At 55.5% G+C, this 19,546-nt stretch overlaps 6 protein-coding genes across 6 annotated transcripts; 4 read left to right on the plus strand and 2 right to left on the minus strand.

The window, feature by feature from the left end:
• Positions 1–621: 621 nt before the first annotated feature.
• J7T54_006538 (Alpha-xylosidase-like protein) lies at positions 622–3,017 on the plus strand (the record flags this gene model as incomplete). Its single annotated transcript, XM_051502980.1, has 2 exons — positions 622–795; positions 843–3,017. The coding sequence occupies 2 exons, from the start codon at positions 622–624 to the stop codon at positions 3,015–3,017; spliced, it is 2,349 nt and encodes a 782-aa protein (XP_051365349.1).
• Positions 3,018–3,179: 162 nt separating this feature from the next.
• Positions 3,180–6,352, minus strand: J7T54_006539 (Beta-hexosaminidase-like protein; the record flags this gene model as incomplete). Its single annotated transcript, XM_051502982.1, has 6 exons — positions 3,180–3,194; positions 3,245–3,331; positions 3,387–4,615; positions 4,663–5,946; positions 6,000–6,118; positions 6,291–6,352. The coding sequence occupies 6 exons, from the start codon at positions 6,350–6,352 to the stop codon at positions 3,180–3,182; spliced, it is 2,796 nt and encodes a 931-aa protein (XP_051365350.1).
• Positions 6,353–7,508: 1,156 nt separating this feature from the next.
• J7T54_006540 (putative N-acetylglucosamine-6-phosphate deacetylase) lies at positions 7,509–8,919 on the plus strand (the record flags this gene model as incomplete). The annotated part of the gene is made up of 3 exons (XM_051502983.1): positions 7,509–7,892; positions 7,950–8,620; positions 8,679–8,919. The coding sequence occupies 3 exons, from the start codon at positions 7,509–7,511 to the stop codon at positions 8,917–8,919; spliced, it is 1,296 nt and encodes a 431-aa protein (XP_051365351.1).
• Positions 8,920–10,667: 1,748 nt separating this feature from the next.
• On the plus strand, positions 10,668–12,330 carry J7T54_006541 (uncharacterized protein; the record flags this gene model as incomplete). Its single annotated transcript, XM_051502984.1, has 5 exons — positions 10,668–10,735; positions 10,802–11,100; positions 11,323–11,738; positions 11,796–12,160; positions 12,213–12,330. The coding sequence occupies 5 exons, from the start codon at positions 10,668–10,670 to the stop codon at positions 12,328–12,330; spliced, it is 1,266 nt and encodes a 421-aa protein (XP_051365352.1).
• Positions 12,331–12,697: 367 nt separating this feature from the next.
• J7T54_006542 (glucosamine-6-phosphate isomerase) lies at positions 12,698–13,903 on the minus strand (the record flags this gene model as incomplete). The annotated part of the gene is made up of 3 exons (XM_051502985.1): positions 12,698–13,015; positions 13,084–13,662; positions 13,724–13,903. The coding sequence occupies 3 exons, from the start codon at positions 13,901–13,903 to the stop codon at positions 12,698–12,700; spliced, it is 1,077 nt and encodes a 358-aa protein (XP_051365353.1).
• Positions 13,904–16,470: 2,567 nt separating this feature from the next.
• J7T54_006543 (Hexokinase-like protein) lies at positions 16,471–19,528 on the plus strand (the record flags this gene model as incomplete). The annotated part of the gene is made up of 4 exons (XM_051502986.1): positions 16,471–17,072; positions 17,126–18,186; positions 18,365–18,407; positions 18,676–19,528. The coding sequence occupies 4 exons, from the start codon at positions 16,471–16,473 to the stop codon at positions 19,526–19,528; spliced, it is 2,559 nt and encodes an 852-aa protein (XP_051365354.1).
• Positions 19,529–19,546: the final 18 nt, after the last annotated feature.

The raw sequence follows: 19,546 nt of genomic DNA on the forward strand, positions 1-19,546 counted from the left end.
TTGACTTTTGAGGAGAAGATGCGGGAAACAGGGGGTAAACATGGGGGTGGATCAAGGACTGGGGAGATGCCTATGGCGGGCTGGGAATTCCGCATCCCGTGCTGGGAATCCCGCATCTCGTGCTTATATTTTCCCGCATCTGCATCATATCTCCAAGTCGCGCCTTGCTCGCTGCATTGTCCGACAAGATGGGGCTCGGATAAAGCGAGACGGAGGAATCGTTCACGGTGGCAGTTCAGGCTGTTCATCTTCTGCGCATGTGACGAAAGCGGCGGACCGGTCCCATCCTGAGCGTCTGACAACCTATGGTATGACCACGGCCTGCTGCCAACTGGTAGCCTGGTCCATCCTTCGAGAGATAGACGTGGGGTCGACGATGAGGGGCACAAACCTTGACGTGATCTGACATGCTGTATTCAGGGTCCACCATACGGATGGGTCGCGCATCGCTTGAGCTCAGGCTAATTCATCCTCGAGCGAAGGATCAAGTTGGTCACAGCTACGAAACGTCAGAGTTCCCAGTTGGGGCCAGGACAACCCTTCTCTGTTCAACATCCAGCTTAGACCTCGCAACCGGACACAAACAAGTGCGAGATAGACGGCTGCCCACGAGATCTCAACATGGTCAAGCTTCGCGATGGCATGTGGCTGCCGGCCGAGGGCGTTCGGACAGAGTATGCGGAAGAGATCTTTAACATCACGCCTCTTGATGGAGAGCAGGGCTTGAGTCTCCTCTGTCCCGTCGGCCAGATTCGTTCTCGTGGCAACACTCTGAACATGCCAACCGTCACTTTGGTAAGTCAATCAATCGCGGGTAGATTATATCAACTTACACCAAGCAGGATGTCAAGGCAGAGTTTGACGGCGTGATTTCGCTCGAGGCTGCCCATTGGCGTGGTGCCCAGAACCACGGCCCTCATTTCGACCTCTACCCCGATGGCAAGCCTTCAGCAGAGGGCAAAATCTCAAAGAACGACAAGAATGCCACGACATTGGCTTCCGGTTCCCTCGCGGTCACCCTCGAGTCTGAGCCTCACCGGTTCGGCCTCAAGTTCCACAGCACTGAAGGCGCCAAGACCCTCACAACACTGGGAAGCCGTAGCGTCGGATTTGCCTACTCGCCGGGGCCCTCGACGCCCATGCAGACGGGCGACATGCGAGACTTCAAGCACTACATGTTCTTCCAGACGGGCCTCTCCGTGGGTGAGTCGGTCCACGGTCTGGGCGAGCGCTTCACAGCTTGGAACAAGGTCGGCCAGTCCGTCTCCCTCTGGAACGCGGACGGCGGTACGTCGAGCGACCAGGCTTATAAGAATGTCTCTTTCTGGATGAGCAATCGTGGCTATGGTATTTTCATCGACAACCCTGGCCGTGTAGATCTCGCGGTCGGCAGCGAACGTACCTCCAGGGTTCAGCATTCCGTCGAGGGGCAACGGCTCAAGTGGTATGTGATCTACGGCCCTACCCCCAAGGAGATCCTGAAAAAGTACTCCATCCTGACCGGCAAGCCTGGAAAGGTGCCTGGATGGAGCCACGGTCTCTGGCTCACCACGAGCTTCACCACAAACTACGACGAGTCCACCGTCACGTCCTTCCTCGAAGGCATGAAAAATCGCAACTCTCCAGTTGACGTCTTTCATTTCGACTGCTTCTGGATGAAGGCCTTCACATGGACCGACTTTGTCTTTGACTCGGAGCGCTTCCCTGACCCCAAGGGACAGATTGCCCGTCTAAAGGAGCAAGGCCTCTGCAAGAAGGTCTGCGTGTGGATCAACCCGTACATTGCCGAGCATGGCGCTGCTTTCAAGTACGCAGCGGAAAAGGGGTACCTCCTCAAGCGCAAGAACGGCGACATCTGGCAGTGGGACCTGTGGCAGGCCGGCATGGGCCTGGTCGACGTGACCAACCCCGAGGCGAGGGCATGGTACACAGAGTGTCTCAATGGCCTGTTCGATCAGGGCGTAGATGCGCTCAAGACAGATTTTGGTGAGCGCATCCCAACCCTGGATGTGCAATGGCACGATAAGACGGTCGATCCCCACAAAATGCACAACTACTACGCCTTCCAGTACAATCAGCTGGTATACGAGGCCCTGCAGAAGCGCCACGGTAATGACGAGGCCGTCCTCTTTGCCAGGGCTGCTTGCGCCGGAGCTCAGCGCTTCCCGCTCGTCTGGGGTGGTGACTGCGAGTCCACGCCCGAGGCCCTCGCCGAGTCGATCCGCGGTGGGCTGTCCATGGGCCTCAGCGGCTTCTCCTACTGGAGCTGCGACATTGGCGGCTTCGAGGGCTCGCCCCCTCCATGGGTATACAAGCGCTGGGTGGCCATGGGTCTCTTGTGCAGTCACAGTCGTCTGCATGGCAGCAGCTCCTATCGCGTGCCATGGACCGTCGACAACGACGACAAGACGGAAGAGGGCTGCTCAAGGACGCTGGCCAAGTGGACGGCCTTGAAGACGAGGCTGATGCCGTACTTTTACGCCCAGGGCATGGAGTCCCGGGAAGGCGGCATTCCTCTGTCGCTACGCACGCTGGCACTTGAGTTCCCCGAGGACCCCACCGCGTGGTTCGTCGACCGTCAGTTCATGGTCGGTTCGCAGATCTTAGCCGCGCCCGTGTTCGAGGAGTGCGGTGAGGTCGAGTTCTACCTCCCCAAGGGCCGGTGGACGTCGTACTTTACCGGCGAGGTTAAGACTGGCCCTGGCTGGTTCAGTGAGAAGCATGCCTTTGGTACACTGCCACTGTACGTCCGCGAGGGTACCATCCTGGTGCTCGGCAACAGGAAAGAGAGTGGCGCTGTGTACGAGTACAGCAAAGACGTGGAGGTTGCACTTTACGAGGTCAAGGCGGGCGACAAGACGACAGCCGTGGATTATGATGGCAATGTGCTGGGCGAGCTCGTCGTCGGGGACGATGGCAAGATCAAAGATACATCGTTCCTGAAGGGCGATATCTCTATTAGCGAGATGGGGAGGGATTTGAACGGCGACCCGCCTGTCGCGATTGAGTCGATTTAAAGAGAGCACGACTCCATAGGTAGTTGAACGACGCTTAGACATCGGAAGATTTTATAGATTGATTATTTGTTCATGCATTTGGTTCTGACATTAGGCAACCATCTATCCCCACTAGGGATATATTTGACCACGTTTGATGCGTTCATCCCCTATCACGGGGCGCTACGCATCGGGGAACTGCGGACAGTCAGTCGCCGACACAATTTGACACGGGAAAGGTGACTTACATAATCTGGAGAATTGCTAATCTCCTCGAAGGATTGCAAAATATCAAACCCCATGGCCTGGAGCGGCTCACACGTTTCGTCGACAGCCTGCTACAGAGTCAGTATGGGTGGATAATCGATAGATCAACAAGTGAGAACGTACCCAACTTAGCACCATACTCGAGGCCTTGCCGCTCTTTATCTGGCGCACGCCCATCAACGCCAACCCCTGGAGTGCCAACGTCGACAAGGAGCTTGGCGGTGCAATGGGCGCGAGCAAACCGCCAATGTCGTCCGATCGTGAAACGAGAGGTGGAATGTGCTGTGCGAGCGGACTGCGCTGGCGACATATGATAATCGTGCCGAGCAGCATGCCGGACGAGTCCTTTGCGCGGACGATACCGCAGTTCGTCTTCTCCGTCAGCGCCGCGCGGTACAGCTCCAGCAACTCTGGGTTCGCGTGCGCACGGACATGGTTCAGGACGCTTTCTGCGTTGTCCAGGCCGTGGATGAGATCGAAGCTGATGTTCGCCCGCTGGATCCTCTGGAGCAAGCCCTCGGGCACGGTCCAGTTCCCAAGGTCAGAGATGATCATGCTGGTAAGGCGGCGAGAGAAGGAGGTATCCCATCCTCCATTGCCAAACCATTCCTTGGTGGTATTGACGCCGCCGTCGCACGGAATGCCCAGGAAAACGCCTGGGAACGACATGCCGAGCTGTATCTTCTTGATCCCTTGCTTCTGCTTGAGTTTCTTGATGGCGCGACGGAGCAGGGACCGGCCGATGGAGACGTTGCGTTTTGTGGGATCGACAACGAGAGCACCAATCATGCCAGTGCCCGACACAAAGTACGTGGCCACGAAGCCGTATAAAGCCTGGGTGCTGCTGTTTCGCACCACATAATGCGCCTCTGCAATATTGTAGTTGTGCAGGGCAAAGGTCCCAGCGGTTGTCGCCTTCAGGAATGACAAGTCGGGCGCGCTGGCGCGGTGTACCGCTCTGAGCAGGTCCTCTAGCCCCGCCCCATCTCGACCGGGGGTGTATTCCTCTACAAGCCAATGCTGCCTTGCCTTGAGGACCTTTTTGCTCTTGCGGAGTGTGCCTGGTAGACTGCCAGAGGGCGTGATGTCCCCAACCAAAGCCCGCACCAGAGCATGCATGGCTGTCTCGGTAAAGTCAAATGTGCAGATATACGTGCCTATCAACTTGTCCATCGCAAAGTCGTAGGGCGAGCTGACGGCGGCCACGATCAGCTGCTTCTTCTGTCCGCGGCTGCGAAGCATGGAACACATCATGTCGACGTGCTTCGTGAAGCCAGCCTGGTACAGGTTCCTGTTGGCATCGGCCGTGACTATGACGATGCAGGATGCCCTGTTGATCAGATTTTCGTGGACTAAGAACATTAGCGAGATGTTTGGCATAATAGCCTCGCTGTCATACCTGGTCTCACACCGTTCGCCGTGTAGCTGGTGTGCAGAAGCTTTCCATTTCTCGAGCGAGCCAACTCCTTTCCAAATTCGCGGAAAACGCCCTCCCCGCTCATGATTGATCCCCTGTCGCGGTCTCTGTGCGCCCAGGTGTCATGGTTTGTAGGCCGAGCTGCTCGGCCGTTGGCCTTGGATTCGAGCAAGCTTTTCGTTAGAGACGAAGCTGGCAATGGCTTCACCAGGGGGGTGAGCAGTAGCAGCTCCTCAGAAGGATGCAGGCTCGCCGAAAGTGGCAGAAGTTTCTCTTTATCCCTGATGACCGTGATAGAGTCATCGTAGGCGCGCCGGGAAAGCGCCAGATGAGACGGATGGAGTTGCGAGAGGAGCGAAACACCCGGTGGGTGGAGCGCTTTGGACCAGGATGTGCAAATAGATTTGAGGTGCAAGACTCTTCGGACTGATGTCAAGAGCCTGTTCCTAGTAATGATGCCATTCTCCACGCCAAGTTTGAGTCCCTTGAGTGCTTCCAATTGCACATCGTATGCTCGGCACAGGAGAATCAGGTCGCAGCCGGCTTCCATAGCCATGCATACTCCGTTCTGCACACCGAGCTCGTGGCTGAGAGCCTCCATCTCCAGACATTCTGAGATGGCCACGCCCTTGAAACCAAGCTCGTTGCGCAAGAGGTCATCGACGACCTGGTCTGACAGGCATGCGTGGCTCACGTTCATCGATGGGTTGGAGATGCCACAGCCACCGACAAACATGGCATCTAGTCTCCCAGAAGCAATGGCATTCCGAAAGGGGATCAACGCACTGAGGTTCAGCTCTTCCAGAGTTTGTGTGATGATGGGAACATCGAGGTTAGAGCCCAGAAAGTCCAGGTTTCCGTAGGAAGGGAAATGTTTGCCACACGACGCCATCCCTGCGTCTTTGATACCCTTGAGGGCTGAGAGGCAGTATTGAGACACCTCTTGGGGATCATCGCCCGTTGCCCTTACGCCTAGAGGCTGGTAGCGCGCATTATTGAGGACATCTAGGACGGGACCTAGCATGAGGTTCACACCACACGCTGAGATCTCGCTCGCTGTCGCCTTGGTCACCTCGTAGGCTAGTTCAGGGTGTCCTGTGGCCGCGACGCCCATGGCACTGGGGAACTGGCAGACATAGTCCTCATCGAACAGACTGTTAACACCGCCATTCTCCTGATCCAACGCGATGAGAAGCGGATAGGGGTGTCCAGCATTCTTTGCAATGGTTTGCAGCTCCTGCACCAGCTTTGCGGTCTGGTGCGCAGCTGTGTCGACGGTCAGCGATGGTCGGGGCGATCGATGCGCACAAAGGACTTACATTTCAGGTTCTTCGCGGTCAGGATAATCGAGCCAAGGTGATGCTCTTCGATCAAGCTCCTGATTTGTGGCGTCACTGCAGTGCCGTCCCATCCCATGATGAGGGACTGCCCTATAGCCCTGCACCATGGCTCTGTCAGCTGTGGTCCGTTGTGACTCTCTAGTTCCAGATCAAGCATCGTCCTCTAGAGTGATCCAGGAGGTTTTCGGCAGTGGCCAAACAGGTTCGGCGTTGCAAGCCCCCCCCGGAGCCATCATCCTAGAGGAACATGAACTGTATTCTTCTACATACCAGTCCGCATCCTGCCACAGTGGGTCCAAATCGGCATGATTGGCATCGTTATTGATAGCCATATTGGCACGCGTGGTCTTGGGGGGCCAACTGAAGCTTAGCGACGCCGTGAATGGTGTGGTCACGTTATCGCAGGCATAGTAGTTGCCAGCTGCTACCCAGGCCGGGGCTACAAGATCCTTGAGCGAGTGGGCTCAGCTCGGAAGTAGCTGGTATCCTTGGTCCGGAGTCGTGCGCATGCGTTAGTGACAGCAGCAGGAGACTGGCAAAATGCGCGGATCGAGGTAACGATGAGCCCTTCAGCGTAATGTTGGGTCACGTCGCTGTACGCCTCGACGACAAGGTGTTCATGTCGTCCCTCTGAGGAAGGCCGTAGGGAACCGTGCGGGTAAGGCCTAATCACTGCGAGTGCCGCCTATCTATCCTGTCGTTAGCACAGTGTTTGCCTGGGCCTCACTGCTGGGCCGTGGACGAATACGGAAGGCGGTGTGGGCGTCGGCTAGGTGCGGCTCGCAGTTCTGATTGGCGCCGAAGCCCCTTCCAGTGATTGCCAGGGTCCATCCAGGGAGGGAAGGCGTAAAGGTGGAGCCAGCCAGTCCATCTGGTCCAGTTCTGACGTCCTGACATCCTGCTGTTCCAACGTTACATGTGGACACTGTCACAGACTGGACCCGACTGCGCACACTGGCATGTGAGGAGCCCTCCTGATTATTCGCGAAGATGTCCAGTCAGCGGACCTGGCTCGAGTGGCACCGACCAAGCCTGAGCAACCGCTCTGTCATGTTGCACACGTTGTGTTCGCTTCTCGCCTCTAGCCGGGTGGGTTCATGTTGTCAGGCTGCTGCTAGCCTGTCTCATCGCCGTGTGTGAGGGTGTGCCGAACATGTCAACTCCGCGCGTGGAATTGTTCTCGACGTCAGTCCTGGAGGCTCCCATGGTACCAGCCAGCTCAACCCTCCATCACCCAATAAGGTTATGCCGGCTTCTTTGCGAGCCAACGTGGGCCAGGCTGTTGGCATCATCATCCACCGTAGGTACCAAGAAATCCTACTAGTACCGCAGTTCTTGCTGCTGCGTCTCTTGGTGTCGCTCTTGTTCTTGCTATGGAGTGACAACAGAACCTCAGTCGGGCGTGCAGTCCTACCAGCCCAAATATCTCATTAATATCAAATCATCCCAAAAGATCTATCTGCCCTGGCAACAGTCCCACCCGCAACAATGCCCATTGCTCTCTCGCCACCAACCCGGCCACAGAACGGCCTCACTAAATTCACCAACTGCCGTCTTTTGCGAGGCGACAAGCTGGTCGATGAGGATCTCTGGGTCAGCTCTATCTCGGGGAAAATTATTCACAGTCAAGCATCTTTCTACGATGAGCTGGTGCTACCCGACAAGACAATCAACCTGGGTGGTCGCATTGTGGCGCCAGGCATGATTGAGTGCCAGCTCAACGGTGCCTTTGGCTTCAACTTTTCCACCTTGCTGGATGACATGAGCCAGTATGGCAAGAAGGTCAAAGAAGTCAACCGCTTGCTAGTACAGACGGGTGTGACGTCGTACCTCCCCACAATCACGAGCCAGCGCCCGGAGCTTTATCAAAAGGTATGCTCACCTTTGAGCGACGCGTACTCTCTCAGACTACTCTGACACTCGAGGCAGGCACTACCGCATCTGGGGCCGTCAGGACGCAGCCGCGTGGCTGAGGATGGAGCTGAATCGCTAGGTGCGCACTGCGAGGGCCCCTTTCTCAGCCCCTCCAAGAATGGCGTTCACAATGTAGACGTGATGAGGGAGGCGCACACCTTTGCCGACCTGGAAGAATGCTATGGAGCTGAGAACCTCAACGCCTGCGGAGAGGGCGGCGTGATACCTGTCAAAATGGTTACGGCGGCGCCGGAGAGAGGCCAGATAATGAACATCATCCCCGAGCTCACATCAAAGGGCATCATCTACTCCATCGGTCATTCCGAAGCTACTTACGAGGAAGCCTCGGCAGCTGTGGGCAAGGGCGCTACCATGATCACACACTTGTTCAACGCCATGCGGCCACTTCATCACCGCAACCCTGGAATCTTTGGTGTCTTGGGCATCGCCGAGAGCCAGGAGAGGCCCTTTTTTGGCATCATCTCGGACGGCATCCACCTGCACCCGACCACAATCAAAATCGCCTTCAATGCCCACCCCGATGGTTTCATACTGGTCACAGATGCAATGCATCTCGTTGGCCTGCCCGACGGGGCGTATCCGTGGACCAACGGCGAGACAGTGTGCAACATTGTAAAGAAGGGATCCACGCTGATGTTGGAGAACTCTGACACCATCGCAGGAAGGTAAGTGCCCGAGCCCTGAAGCAAGCGAGAGAAACACGGGCTAAGACAAGACGTGCAGCTCCATCACTCTGATTGAATGTGTGAATAACTTCCTACGCTGGACCGGCTCAAGTATCCCGTTGGCTTTGAAGGCGGTGACCGCGACGCCAGCGGCCATGCTGGGGCTCGAGGGTGTCAAGGGGTCTCTTGAGCCTGGTGCCGACGCGGATCTTGTCATATTCTCCGAAGAGACCGTTGACGGTTCAAGCCAGCTTTCAGTTGACGAAGTGTGGAAGTTTGGGACCCGCATCATGACATGAAAGAGATTGACGAGTTTGGAAGTTGTCTAGCAGCGGTCGTCATATGCGCGCATATGCACCCCGTCCCTGGAGGAAACATGAGCAGAGTTGACGTTAGACTACGGAAGGAGCATAGACGGCATCCATGCGCTCTCGGTAATCATCTAGAACAGTTTCGTCCCATGCATGAACGCCTCTGTGCTTGCCTGCACCTGCAGACGCCACCAAACTAGTCGAATTACGTTGTATCCGTCGTGTCATCACACCGTGATGTGTCTGTTCCAACACTACGTACTACGTACCAGGTATTAGTCGGCTAGTGTTATCTTTTATCATCAAAGTAGTCACGGAATACTGGGTCTACTTCCGATAAGACGCATTGCCGCGCAGCTTATCTTTTCAGAGCCACATGATTCGAAGAAAGACACAAAGCGAAGGATCCAGAGGTATCTGATAGGGGACGGCCCAGACAACCACCTGATATGGATAACATGTTTCTCAAAATGCAACCCCACTGACACTACCATGACCCTGATCGACAGCGCAAACCGCGGGCAAATGGAAACACCGCGTCTGAAGAGGTTGCAGCCAGTCGGCCGGCCGCTCTACTAGGAAGCTTGTTACGTATGGACTCGCGATCACATCTTTTGGTCGCCTAACTTGGATCATGAGACGATTGCAGTGTCGTGAGCTATTGAGATTTCCATGTCTTCAACCGCACAGACGACTGACTAAGCCGGTTGGTACTTGGTAGTGGAGGACTGTTGGGTAAGTCGTTTGGTTAGCAACGGGCCAGCTGACCGGCGTCTTTCTCGAAGAGGCTGCCAAGGTGTTCCTCCTCGGTGGCCCTGGTGAACAATATCGCTGGCGCGACATGGAGCCGACCAAAGTTCGGCTTGGGGCTTGGAGTTGGAGCGGGACGAGACATGATGGAGTCCATGTCTCATCTGGCGACATGGACGTCCGAGACACTAGCACTAGTCCAGGTGACTAATTACGTAGTGTGCTGAAGAGACCTGTCGCCCGCTGAGCGACCCAGTCTCCAGCTTGCCCACAGGCTACGATACTAAGTACTATCCAAAAGGCCTGTGAGACTGGAACCCCCCTGTAGTTTCGGGCTGTTAGTGCCCTCTTCCCCGCTAATCTATCCCCCGCCTCGTGCTGGAGCGGCCAATCGACTTCCCCATTCTGGGCTCCTTATTAGTGTCCAGTGATGGCACTCCCCCCATCAGGCTGGCCGTGGAGAGTCCATGTCCCTGCTCACCACCTGGACGGCTGGACAGAGCTCACGAGGCTTCTCCAGACTCCAGCCCAGCCAGTCCTTCCATTCATTCTACGACTCATCAGTCGCAATTGATCTAGCTCACGTCCAGCCAGCCTACGTCCTCCATCCACTGCCCGAGACACTTGCGCCTGTCGCCCTTACCTATACATTTTTTGACTTTCTCTTGTCGTTTGTGCCGACTGCTATTCCGCCAGCGACAACACTTCCTGTACGGCCTTGTCGGCAGCACATGTGGTGAGGTGAAGTGGCTTGCCCAGGCCCAAGAATTGTCAGTTTGCCAGTCTCAGCTCCACAGCTGCGCATCACACGCTGGAGCCTCTCGACTGCGACAAGTAGCCATTCTCCAGCGACGCGGTTCGAGCATCAGTAGGGCAGCGGGAGAACGTCGCTCACACGCGACCGCTACGATGCCATGGCAGCCTTCAACTCCATGCCGCCCATGTCTTCTGGCGCTCCTGACGGGATGCACCACCATCAACACCACATGATGACGCACCAGCCCGATCTTAACGGCATGCATTTCGAAGATGCTATCTTTGAGGACGCTTTGCTGTAAGTCATGAAGTCAAGAAGTCAAACCGCACTTGCCCGGCAGCCGTTGCTGAACGATCGAAACAGAGACAGCGGCGCTCTTCCGCACATACCCTTTACACCATCATACGAATTTGACAGCTTTGCAACCACGTTTGAAGATCCCTTTCAATACTCAGCGGCCAAAGCCTTTGAACCGCCCCCAAACCCAGCCAACGTCAACGATGAAGCTTCACCACAGGAGCTCGACAACAAGCTCTTGGGCTTCTCCGAACCCACGGTATCAGCAACAGTACTTGACGAGGTGGGGAACATTGGCGAGACGAGCATGTCTGCCGAATTATACGGCATGTTCTTTGTCGCCGAGGACGTGTTTGGAGCTGAGAGTACGGGTCGACCTCTGGAATTGACATGCTATCGCCGGAACCTGTGGCAATGCACGGGGCAGATAACATTGCCACGAATTATTTCACACATTATTGACGAAAAGGGTCGGCAGATACCGTTGATGGACTTGTCAGCGACTATCACGGCCGTTGAATCTATTGAAGGGAAACCGACGGAAATTATCTCGATCCCTTGGAAGAGTTCCAATCCACAAGCACCAGAAGAATCGAAAGTGGCCGGACCACCACCCAGTCTTCCACTCGACCTAGCCGCTGGCCAGGAGCTAGATGCTAACCGAGTGTCCTTGCCTGTTTCATGGAAGCGTCTCCAGTTCAAGCACGCCACGGCGAACAATGGACGACGCAAAGGCCTGCAGCAGCATTACGTGGTTCAAATCAGTCTTTTGGGGAATACAAAGGCGGGCGACACCATCACCATTGCGGAGATCAGGTCAGGTCCCGTGATTGTGCGTGGGCGAAGCCCAAGGAACTTTGACAGTCGCAAGGATGTTCCTCTGACAGGCGATAAGAGACTCGAGAGAAGGAACACCGCGGGCTCCGCCGATCAGATGGTCAAGACTGAGAGGGATGCCTTCCAGACAAGCCTACACAAGCCACAATCCATGGGAGCGGTGCCGGTGAGTTATGCAGGAAACTTGCTTTCCCAGTCCAATACTGACCAAAAGGCACGGCAGAGCAACGAATGGGTGATGCCGCAGCCTTTCACACAGCCTAGTCAGGGCTCACATCCCGCGAAACGTATGGCTATCTCACCCACAGTAGCGAAACCGCCCGTCCCTGGCTGGTCAAGGGACTCGGCGAGCGCCTTCAAGCAGGGCCCTAATGCAGCACAAGCGATGAAAGCGAAACGGAACAGTACCTCGGCACCTATCAACTTGTCCCTCTCTGACGATGAGAGAAGCCCGAACCGCTCGAGCGCCGAATTACCGAGCCCCCATGCAGGCAAGATCCAAGCCGTACCCGGGCTGGCCCCAGGAAGCAGTCCACCTGAGGAAGAAGACCCCCTCTACGAGTACTTCCCTCTAAGCGTGGACGATTGGTAAGTCGCTCGGTACTACATACATCATCTTGCAGGCGCTAATGTCTCGTAGGATGCCACCGGTTGACGCGGTGTATCGACCTCACGTCGTTCATCATACCATTGTACCGCCTGAGATCAAGGCGCAGCAGATGCAGAGCAAGACAAAGCGATATTTTGTTGTCGAGTGATTCCGAGCTTAGTTATTGTCTTGGCCGGTATGGAGCGAGAAATATGGACTCCACATATACCATACACGCATCAGCGTTGTTTTTTTGAATGGCATGAATGGAGCCATTGTACTGTACAACTGATTATACCCCGGCAGGCAAAGATGGCAGCCTATTTGGTTTCTGGTGAATCTCTAACTGAAGATCTATTCACTACTTCGTTCCGCGATGCGTGCCACTCTTGCTCGCGAGAGGCTGGAAATGTTTGAGTCTTGTAGGCAATTGTCCACAACGGACATGGACAAAGAGTATGTTGACAATTTCTATTTTAAGCTTGTTTCAAACGACTAATGTGCGGTATTGATAATATCCGCTCCTCCTTCAACTCCTAAGCAGCAATGCCCGCCGGCCTCAACACCTGCTGATCAGGGTTGGGTGTCAACCGGTTGTTCAGCGCCGGCTCTGGTATCCTCGAGGCCATCCTGTCGGGCACAAGCTCTGGTGAAACAGACCGCACGGGGTACTCGGTCGCCGGTGTCGCGCGAAGCAAGCACGACGTTGTGGGCTGTGGTGCCAGGATTGTGGGCGACGAGACCTCATCCACACGGGTCTGGGGGACGCTGGCAGCATTACCGGTGCGCACCTTGGAAGGCAGTATTTGCTCGAAACCTTGCTCGAGCGCCACCTTTTCGATGCTTTTGAAGTACTACGTGGAAAAAGTCAGCGCGACCGAACACATTGCGCGAAGGGAGAGGGGTTGGGGTGGAATTCTACCTTGACGGTCTTGACTTGCAGCTCTGCGGTCGCGTCCTCATCCACGACGATCATGGGATGGGGGTGCAGCTGAAGGCTCGACAGTGTCCACATGTGGTTTACCCCTTGCTCGATACATCTCTGCAGCGCCAGCGACTTGCGTTGGCCGAGGATGATGACGACCACCTCGCGTGCCTCGAGCACCGTCTGCACGCCAACGGTCAAGGCCATGCGAGGTACCTTGTTGACATCGTTGTCGAAGAATCTCGAGTTGGCTAGGATTGTGTCGTACGCAAGTGTCTTCACCCGCGTGCGGCTCGCCAAGCTCGAGCCGGGCTCGTTGAAGGCAATGTGGCCGTCGTCACCAATACCAGCAAGGAAGAGGTCAATGCCGCCGACAGCTTTGATGGCCTCCTCGTAGGCAATGCATTCAGCCTCGAGGTTCGGGGCGTTGCCGTTGAGGATGTGCACGTTGGATGGGTGGATGTTGACGTGGGAGAAGAAGTGCTTCCACATAAAGGAGTGGTATGACTCGGGATGGTCGCGCGGGATCCCTACGTACTCGTCCATGTTGAAGGTGACGACATTCTCAAAGGAGATCTACATGCGGTTGTCAGAACATGCGTGGTTGCACATGGGGGCGGGGACCGGCAGAACATACATGACCAGCCTTGTACTTCTCCACGAGCATGCGGTAGACGATGAGAGGGCTTGACCCGGTGGGCAAGCCCAACACAAAGGGGTTCTGAGGAGACGGGTTGAACGCCTTGATACGATCAACGACATACTGTGCGACGTAGGCACTCGACGCCTCGGCATCGTCACGGATGATGAGTCTCATGGTTTCGTCGGTGGTCTTGAAAGAGAGGCTTGTCCTTGTGCGCCTTGAAGAGGACTAGTGTGATATGCAAGCAAGGGAAGAAGTAGAAGGGGGTTATATAATAGGGATAAACGTCACTTATTGTCTGGATGAGATGCTCGAAAGATCGAGGGAGAGGCCAGAAAGACAGTAGTTAGAGGAGCGAGGCGCTGGGTATAATAAGACGTGGACTGCAAGCGTATACGTCACGGAATGGACGGATTTCATAGCAGAGGCCCCATGATCGATACCCCCATAGGCCATCTTACCTCTTCTGGTACGTGTACTATCAGCCACTCCAGACTACTCGTCAAGAATCCTCGAGTCGCTTCGCCAACGTGCGCTGTTGGGGCCCATTTCTCTGGCATGCACAAGTCCATTTGGTATGACAGTGCCAACGTTGATCGCGGCGTGGTGCAAAGTTCACAAGGTGGACGAGCCAAATTCGGAAAGGGGATGGGGGAGATGACGGGGGCGGGATGGAACGTCACTGCACTGAACGTTGGAGGATGGTCCACCTTGCGGAATCCCCTGGGGGTTGCAAAGTAACATATTGCCCGTTCCAGATTTACAGTTCTCCGTCAGATGTTTCGTGCGCTACGATTTGTTCTAGTAGGTATCTTAAATAGGTGAGGTCTCAAGTCGGACTCACGCATCGAAGAGCCTCACCGAAATGGCGAGTTCCGGAAGTTCCGATTTTGGGCAGACCCATCTTTGTTGAGACGTCGTTCTACAGCAACGAGAGTGATTTACTATTGTAATGATGGTGGTGGCCAGGATCTTTCAGAAAGTGTTGCTTCGTGGTCCTGAGCAGCCGTGGCTGTAGCAAATTAGGGCCCCACGTGGCTGGCACAGGAGCACCTTGTACGTAGACTTGGTCACTTGGATTGCGACGCTTGTTTCTCGAGACAGAGGGACGCGCTTATAAAGTCGAGGCTGGAGTATGAACTTGCCTGAATTATTATATATCATGTGTCGACCCTTTGATAAGGCGTCCTCGACCAAATCCTGGCCGAGGTTGATTACGGTTATGGTGGTGAAGCAAGCAGTTAGTTGTCTACGATACCGGGTGTGAGATGTAACCCTATCGGCGGTGGCACAGACACTCATCCATACCTTCTGATCACAAAAATGCTGCTGCTTGAGATTGGCCATGGTATTTTCTGTCTCTTCCGAGTGCCAAGTACGACAAAAAAGGTACTTTATGTTGATGATCTCGTCTGGTGGCAGAGAAAGGATCAATCACCAAGCAGACATAGGCCGTCATTGCACTAACATTTAATTGAATGCTCGGCGGGTCTAGTCATCAGCACAGCCCCACCCTTCCCGCCGCCGCGTTGCGTGCGCGCCTCCGCTTGCCACCACCATCTCGCAACGTTACAACCGCAGCCTCCACTTCTCCCTCTCTCTCTCTTTCTCTGCCGGCCTCCAGTCATTGTGGCGCGTCTGACTCCTCCAGTTGCCGTCCACCTTCTCCACGGTCACTACAGCGCGTCAAAGGCCAGCGCTCGTAGCAAGATGGCTCCCTGGGGTGGTTGAAGCCAGAATCCACAGCGCAGATGTGGGCGTCGTGAGTGGTGCGTCGTCCCCTGAAGTCCACCCCTCAGGCTCTCCGCAGACCGCGTGCGACGTTGAGCTGGATCGACTTTTAACGACGCTAGCATCAGCACCACGAGGACCCCTGGACCAACAAATCTACGCGTGCGGATACTGCGTGCTGTGCGCTTCCACCGCACGCCAGCCAGTCTGTAACGTCGGCTCAGACCGCCAACTGCCTGATTCGCGTCCAGATCTCGCCCCGGCACTGGTCTGATTACCGTCTGCCTTTGCTCTATACTACCTAGCTTAGCTCCCCTGCTTCCCTGCCATCCATCGACTGGCGATTGGAGCCGCCCTGGCGAGAGCTGCGCTGTGCCTTGCTGTGCTGTCGATGCATTCGGGGCATGTTTCATTCTCATCAGGGACCTCGTGTAGAAGCTGATCTTTGCATTTGTCGAGGTTCCTACCCAAGGTGGAGAGACGTTTCGTACCCGTGGATCCGTCAAGCGCCCATCCTGCACCGTTGAGCCTCGCCTCCAAACGCCATATCCTGCCTGCTACCTTGGATCAGGGAGACTCTGTTGTACCAGGTCGTTGGGACGTTCGTTCGCGGATGTTTTCTCTCCATCTCTCTCTCTCTCCCCTTGTCTTCTACACCGTTGCGGTCAATCCCGCCCCTAGTGAGACCACTGTTCATTTACGACCGAAGAAACAACGGGAGGCATACAGCCAACTGCGACCATCAAGCCTTCGCCCATGCTACAACACCATTCAGAGCTTTCCATACGGTAACACCCTTTCTCGGACCTCTTCTGCGAGTCGGTCGTTGGAGTATGCCGTAAGCCGATCGATCTGGGCTTGACACTATTTACTTCCCTATCCTGTCTTCGAGACTCGACTTGAAGTTGGCACTCTGCTTCCGCGCCACGCTTGACTTCATTGCCCCTCCACCCTTTCTCATATCATCGCTGTCAACCTTGTCCGCCAGCTTGCAGCCACTCGTTTCTGCCATGGCGTCGTTTCGGAATGTCGTCCTGGCTGCCATAGTGAAGAGCCTGCTACGGGGCAAGTCACTGATTCAAGCCATATTCGCCTACTGGGTGAGCCCACTGGCGTTTGAAGAGGGTAAAGCGGGCCATATTGGCGCCGCGGGCCATCGCCTATCAACAAAAACCCTGGATGAGTTTCTCAAGGAGGCAGAGGCCGCGCTGTTGGGTCCCATCAGCGGGGACGGCCTCACCCGACTGTCGACAGATCTGAAGAAGCAATTTCTGGAGCGTTTGCAGTCCGACCTGGAGTGTATGCTGCCATCGTATAGCCATCAGCTACCCACCGGCAAGGAGACTGGCCAGTATCTCGCGCTTGATGTTGGTGGCTCAACATTGCGCGTGGCGGTAGTGGAACTCGGCCTAGGTGAGACTGGACAACAAGAGAGTAAGATTCTTCGGTTTCGAAACTTTCGTATCGACAAGCCCATCAAGGACCTGGAGGGGGTGGCTTTCTTTGACTGGATGGCGGCGAGGATAGTGGAAACCGTGGCAACGGATATGAAGCGGGAGCACAGCTCTGATCAGCCTCTACCTATGGCGCTGGCCTGGAGCTTTCCTATCGAGTATGTGTCACTCTTGTCCCTACTGATTCGGCCACATATTGACTCCACAACAGGCAAACATCGTTGGGCGCAGGCAAGCTTCAGGCTATGGGTAAGGGATTCATGGCGAATAAGGGCCTCATTGGCCAAGACCTAGGCGAGATTGTCGAAGCGGCTTGCAAGAATCAGGGTTTGGACGTCGAAGTTGAGGCCATCATCAACGATTCGAGCGCGTGTTTGCTCTCGCAGGCATATACACACCCATCGACACGTTTCGGTCTTATTCTAGGGACAGGTCTAAACGTTGCGGTCTACCTCCCCACCACTCTCATTGGTCGACAAAAGTTTGGCACACGGCCCGTTGGCTGGTTCGATCGAGCGAGCCATGTCATTGTGAATACGGAGTTGGGTATGTTTGGGAAGGATATTCTGCCCATCACGAGGTGGGACCGTCAACTACTTGATGGCCACCCGCGACCAGACTTTCAGCCCGTGGAGCATATGTCAAGCGGCATGTATCTCGGCGAGATTGCGCGCTTTGCCCTGATCGAGGCCATCGAGACCGCGGGTATCTTTGGTGGAGTCGTGCCAGCATCGCTCACGACGCCTTATTCCTTGAGCACAGAGACGCTGTCCATCGTGGAGAGGCATGTATCCCGCCGAGGTTTCAGAGATTCTGTGCTAACAATCATCAGCGACGAGTCCAGCGATCTGTCACACGCGAAACAACTTTTCGCTGAACGACATCCTGCATCACACCAGCCCACGACATCGGATCTCATCGGTCTGCGTGCCTTAGCCTCATACGTGTCCATCCGCTCGAGTGCCCTTGTCGCGACGTGCGTCTACACTCTGTGGGACATTCGATTAGAAAGCCACAAGGCCTACGTCGACAGTCTCCCTGTTGCGTCGCCCGAGCGGACCATTGCCGCGTCAGATCTCCAACTTGGCAAGACCATGGTTGCGTTCAACGGCAGCGTGATCGAACAGTACCCAAACTACCGGGGCAATTGCCAGCGCTTTGCCAACGATCTTGTGCAGGCCAACGGGTGCTCGCAAGCCGGGACAATCGAGCTGGTACCAGCAAAGGAAAGCTCACTCATCGGTGCGGCGGTGGCCTCGGCATGTGTACAAGGTGCTTCATGATGTGACGACTGAATTGGCGTGAAACATATACATACTTTAGCGGCACATGCTTGAACTTTTAGGTTAATTTAAAAACCAAACTAGTATATAAATCATTGGTCAGAAACTTATTCTACACTATGCTTCAATTCTCCCTATGGATCACGCCGCATCTTCAAGACTAACAGGAGGGTCTCAGCTTGAGCCTGAGATCGTGCATGCGGATACACAGTGTGCCGTTGGTATTAAAAACACTGTGTTATTCTGGAGATCTTGTCTCTGTATCCGTAGGCCACCAGTGCTTTATTATAACCTCACCTCAACCCCATCACATTCTCTTCTCCGTTTCAAGCTCCATCAAGATGCCTTATAGAGATGATGCACGTGTGCACCGCCACCGTGATGAGCGTTCCTCGCACCAGGACACAACGCGCTCGTCGACGCGTCGACAACGTGGGAGGCGCTCCCAAAGCCCCAGCTCATCACGACGGCGCTCTAGATCACCACATCGTCGGCCTCAGGCAACCGCGCAGCTCCCTTTCTCCGCGCGGCAGCTTTCCAAGTCAGAGCTTCCCGTGTTCAGGTCATTGTTTGGCTATTATTTGAGCGTGCAGAAACAGATCGAGCTTGAGAACATTGACGAGAGAGAGATCAAGGGAAGGTGGAAGAGCTTCGTCGGCAAATGGAACCGAGGCGAGCTGGCAGAGGGCTGGTATGATCCCGAGATGTTCGCCCGCATCTGCGCCGAACCACGCCAACCTCGGATGAGTGAACCTCAAGACGAAATCAGCGTAATAGCGCCAAAACAAGCATCCCACCAGCCTGCACGCGAGGACGATCAAGGAGACAGCGGGGATGACTATGGGCCGGTGCCTCCCCCTGCAGGACGCGTCGGTCCAGGCGCGCCGTCCCTGCAAGACCTCGAGCACAGAGACGAGTTGTTGGAGGAAGACCGTGCAGACTCGCGCTCCGCATTGCAGTCAGCCAGGAAAGCCGACCGCGCGCTGCAAAAGGAGCGTCTAGATGACATGGCGCCCCGCGCGGACGCAGGCACCCGGGAGCGCAAGCTCGAGAACCGCGCCGCGGTCAACACCAAGATGCGCGAGTTTCGCGATCGCTCCCCGGGCACCATGGAGGCGAACGAGCGGGAGGTCATGGGCGATGATGGCGTGGACGAGTACAAGCGGCTGAAGAAGGAGCAGGAGAGGAAGAAGAGCGAGCGCGAGATTCGACGCGAGGAGATGGACAGGGCGCGCCAGGAGGAGATGGAGGAGAAGCGGAGGAGATGGAGAGAAAGAGAGGAGGGCACGGTCAATATGCTCAAGCAACTGGCCAAGGAGAGGTTTGGTTGAGTCGACGGAAGACCGCCT

This window comes from Emericellopsis cladophorae, assembly GCF_022114955.1.
Source record: "Emericellopsis cladophorae strain MUM 19.33 chromosome Unknown NODE_4_length_1054762_cov_117_872525, whole genome shotgun sequence".
Taxonomy (NCBI): domain Eukaryota; kingdom Fungi; phylum Ascomycota; class Sordariomycetes; order Hypocreales; family Bionectriaceae; genus Emericellopsis; species Emericellopsis cladophorae.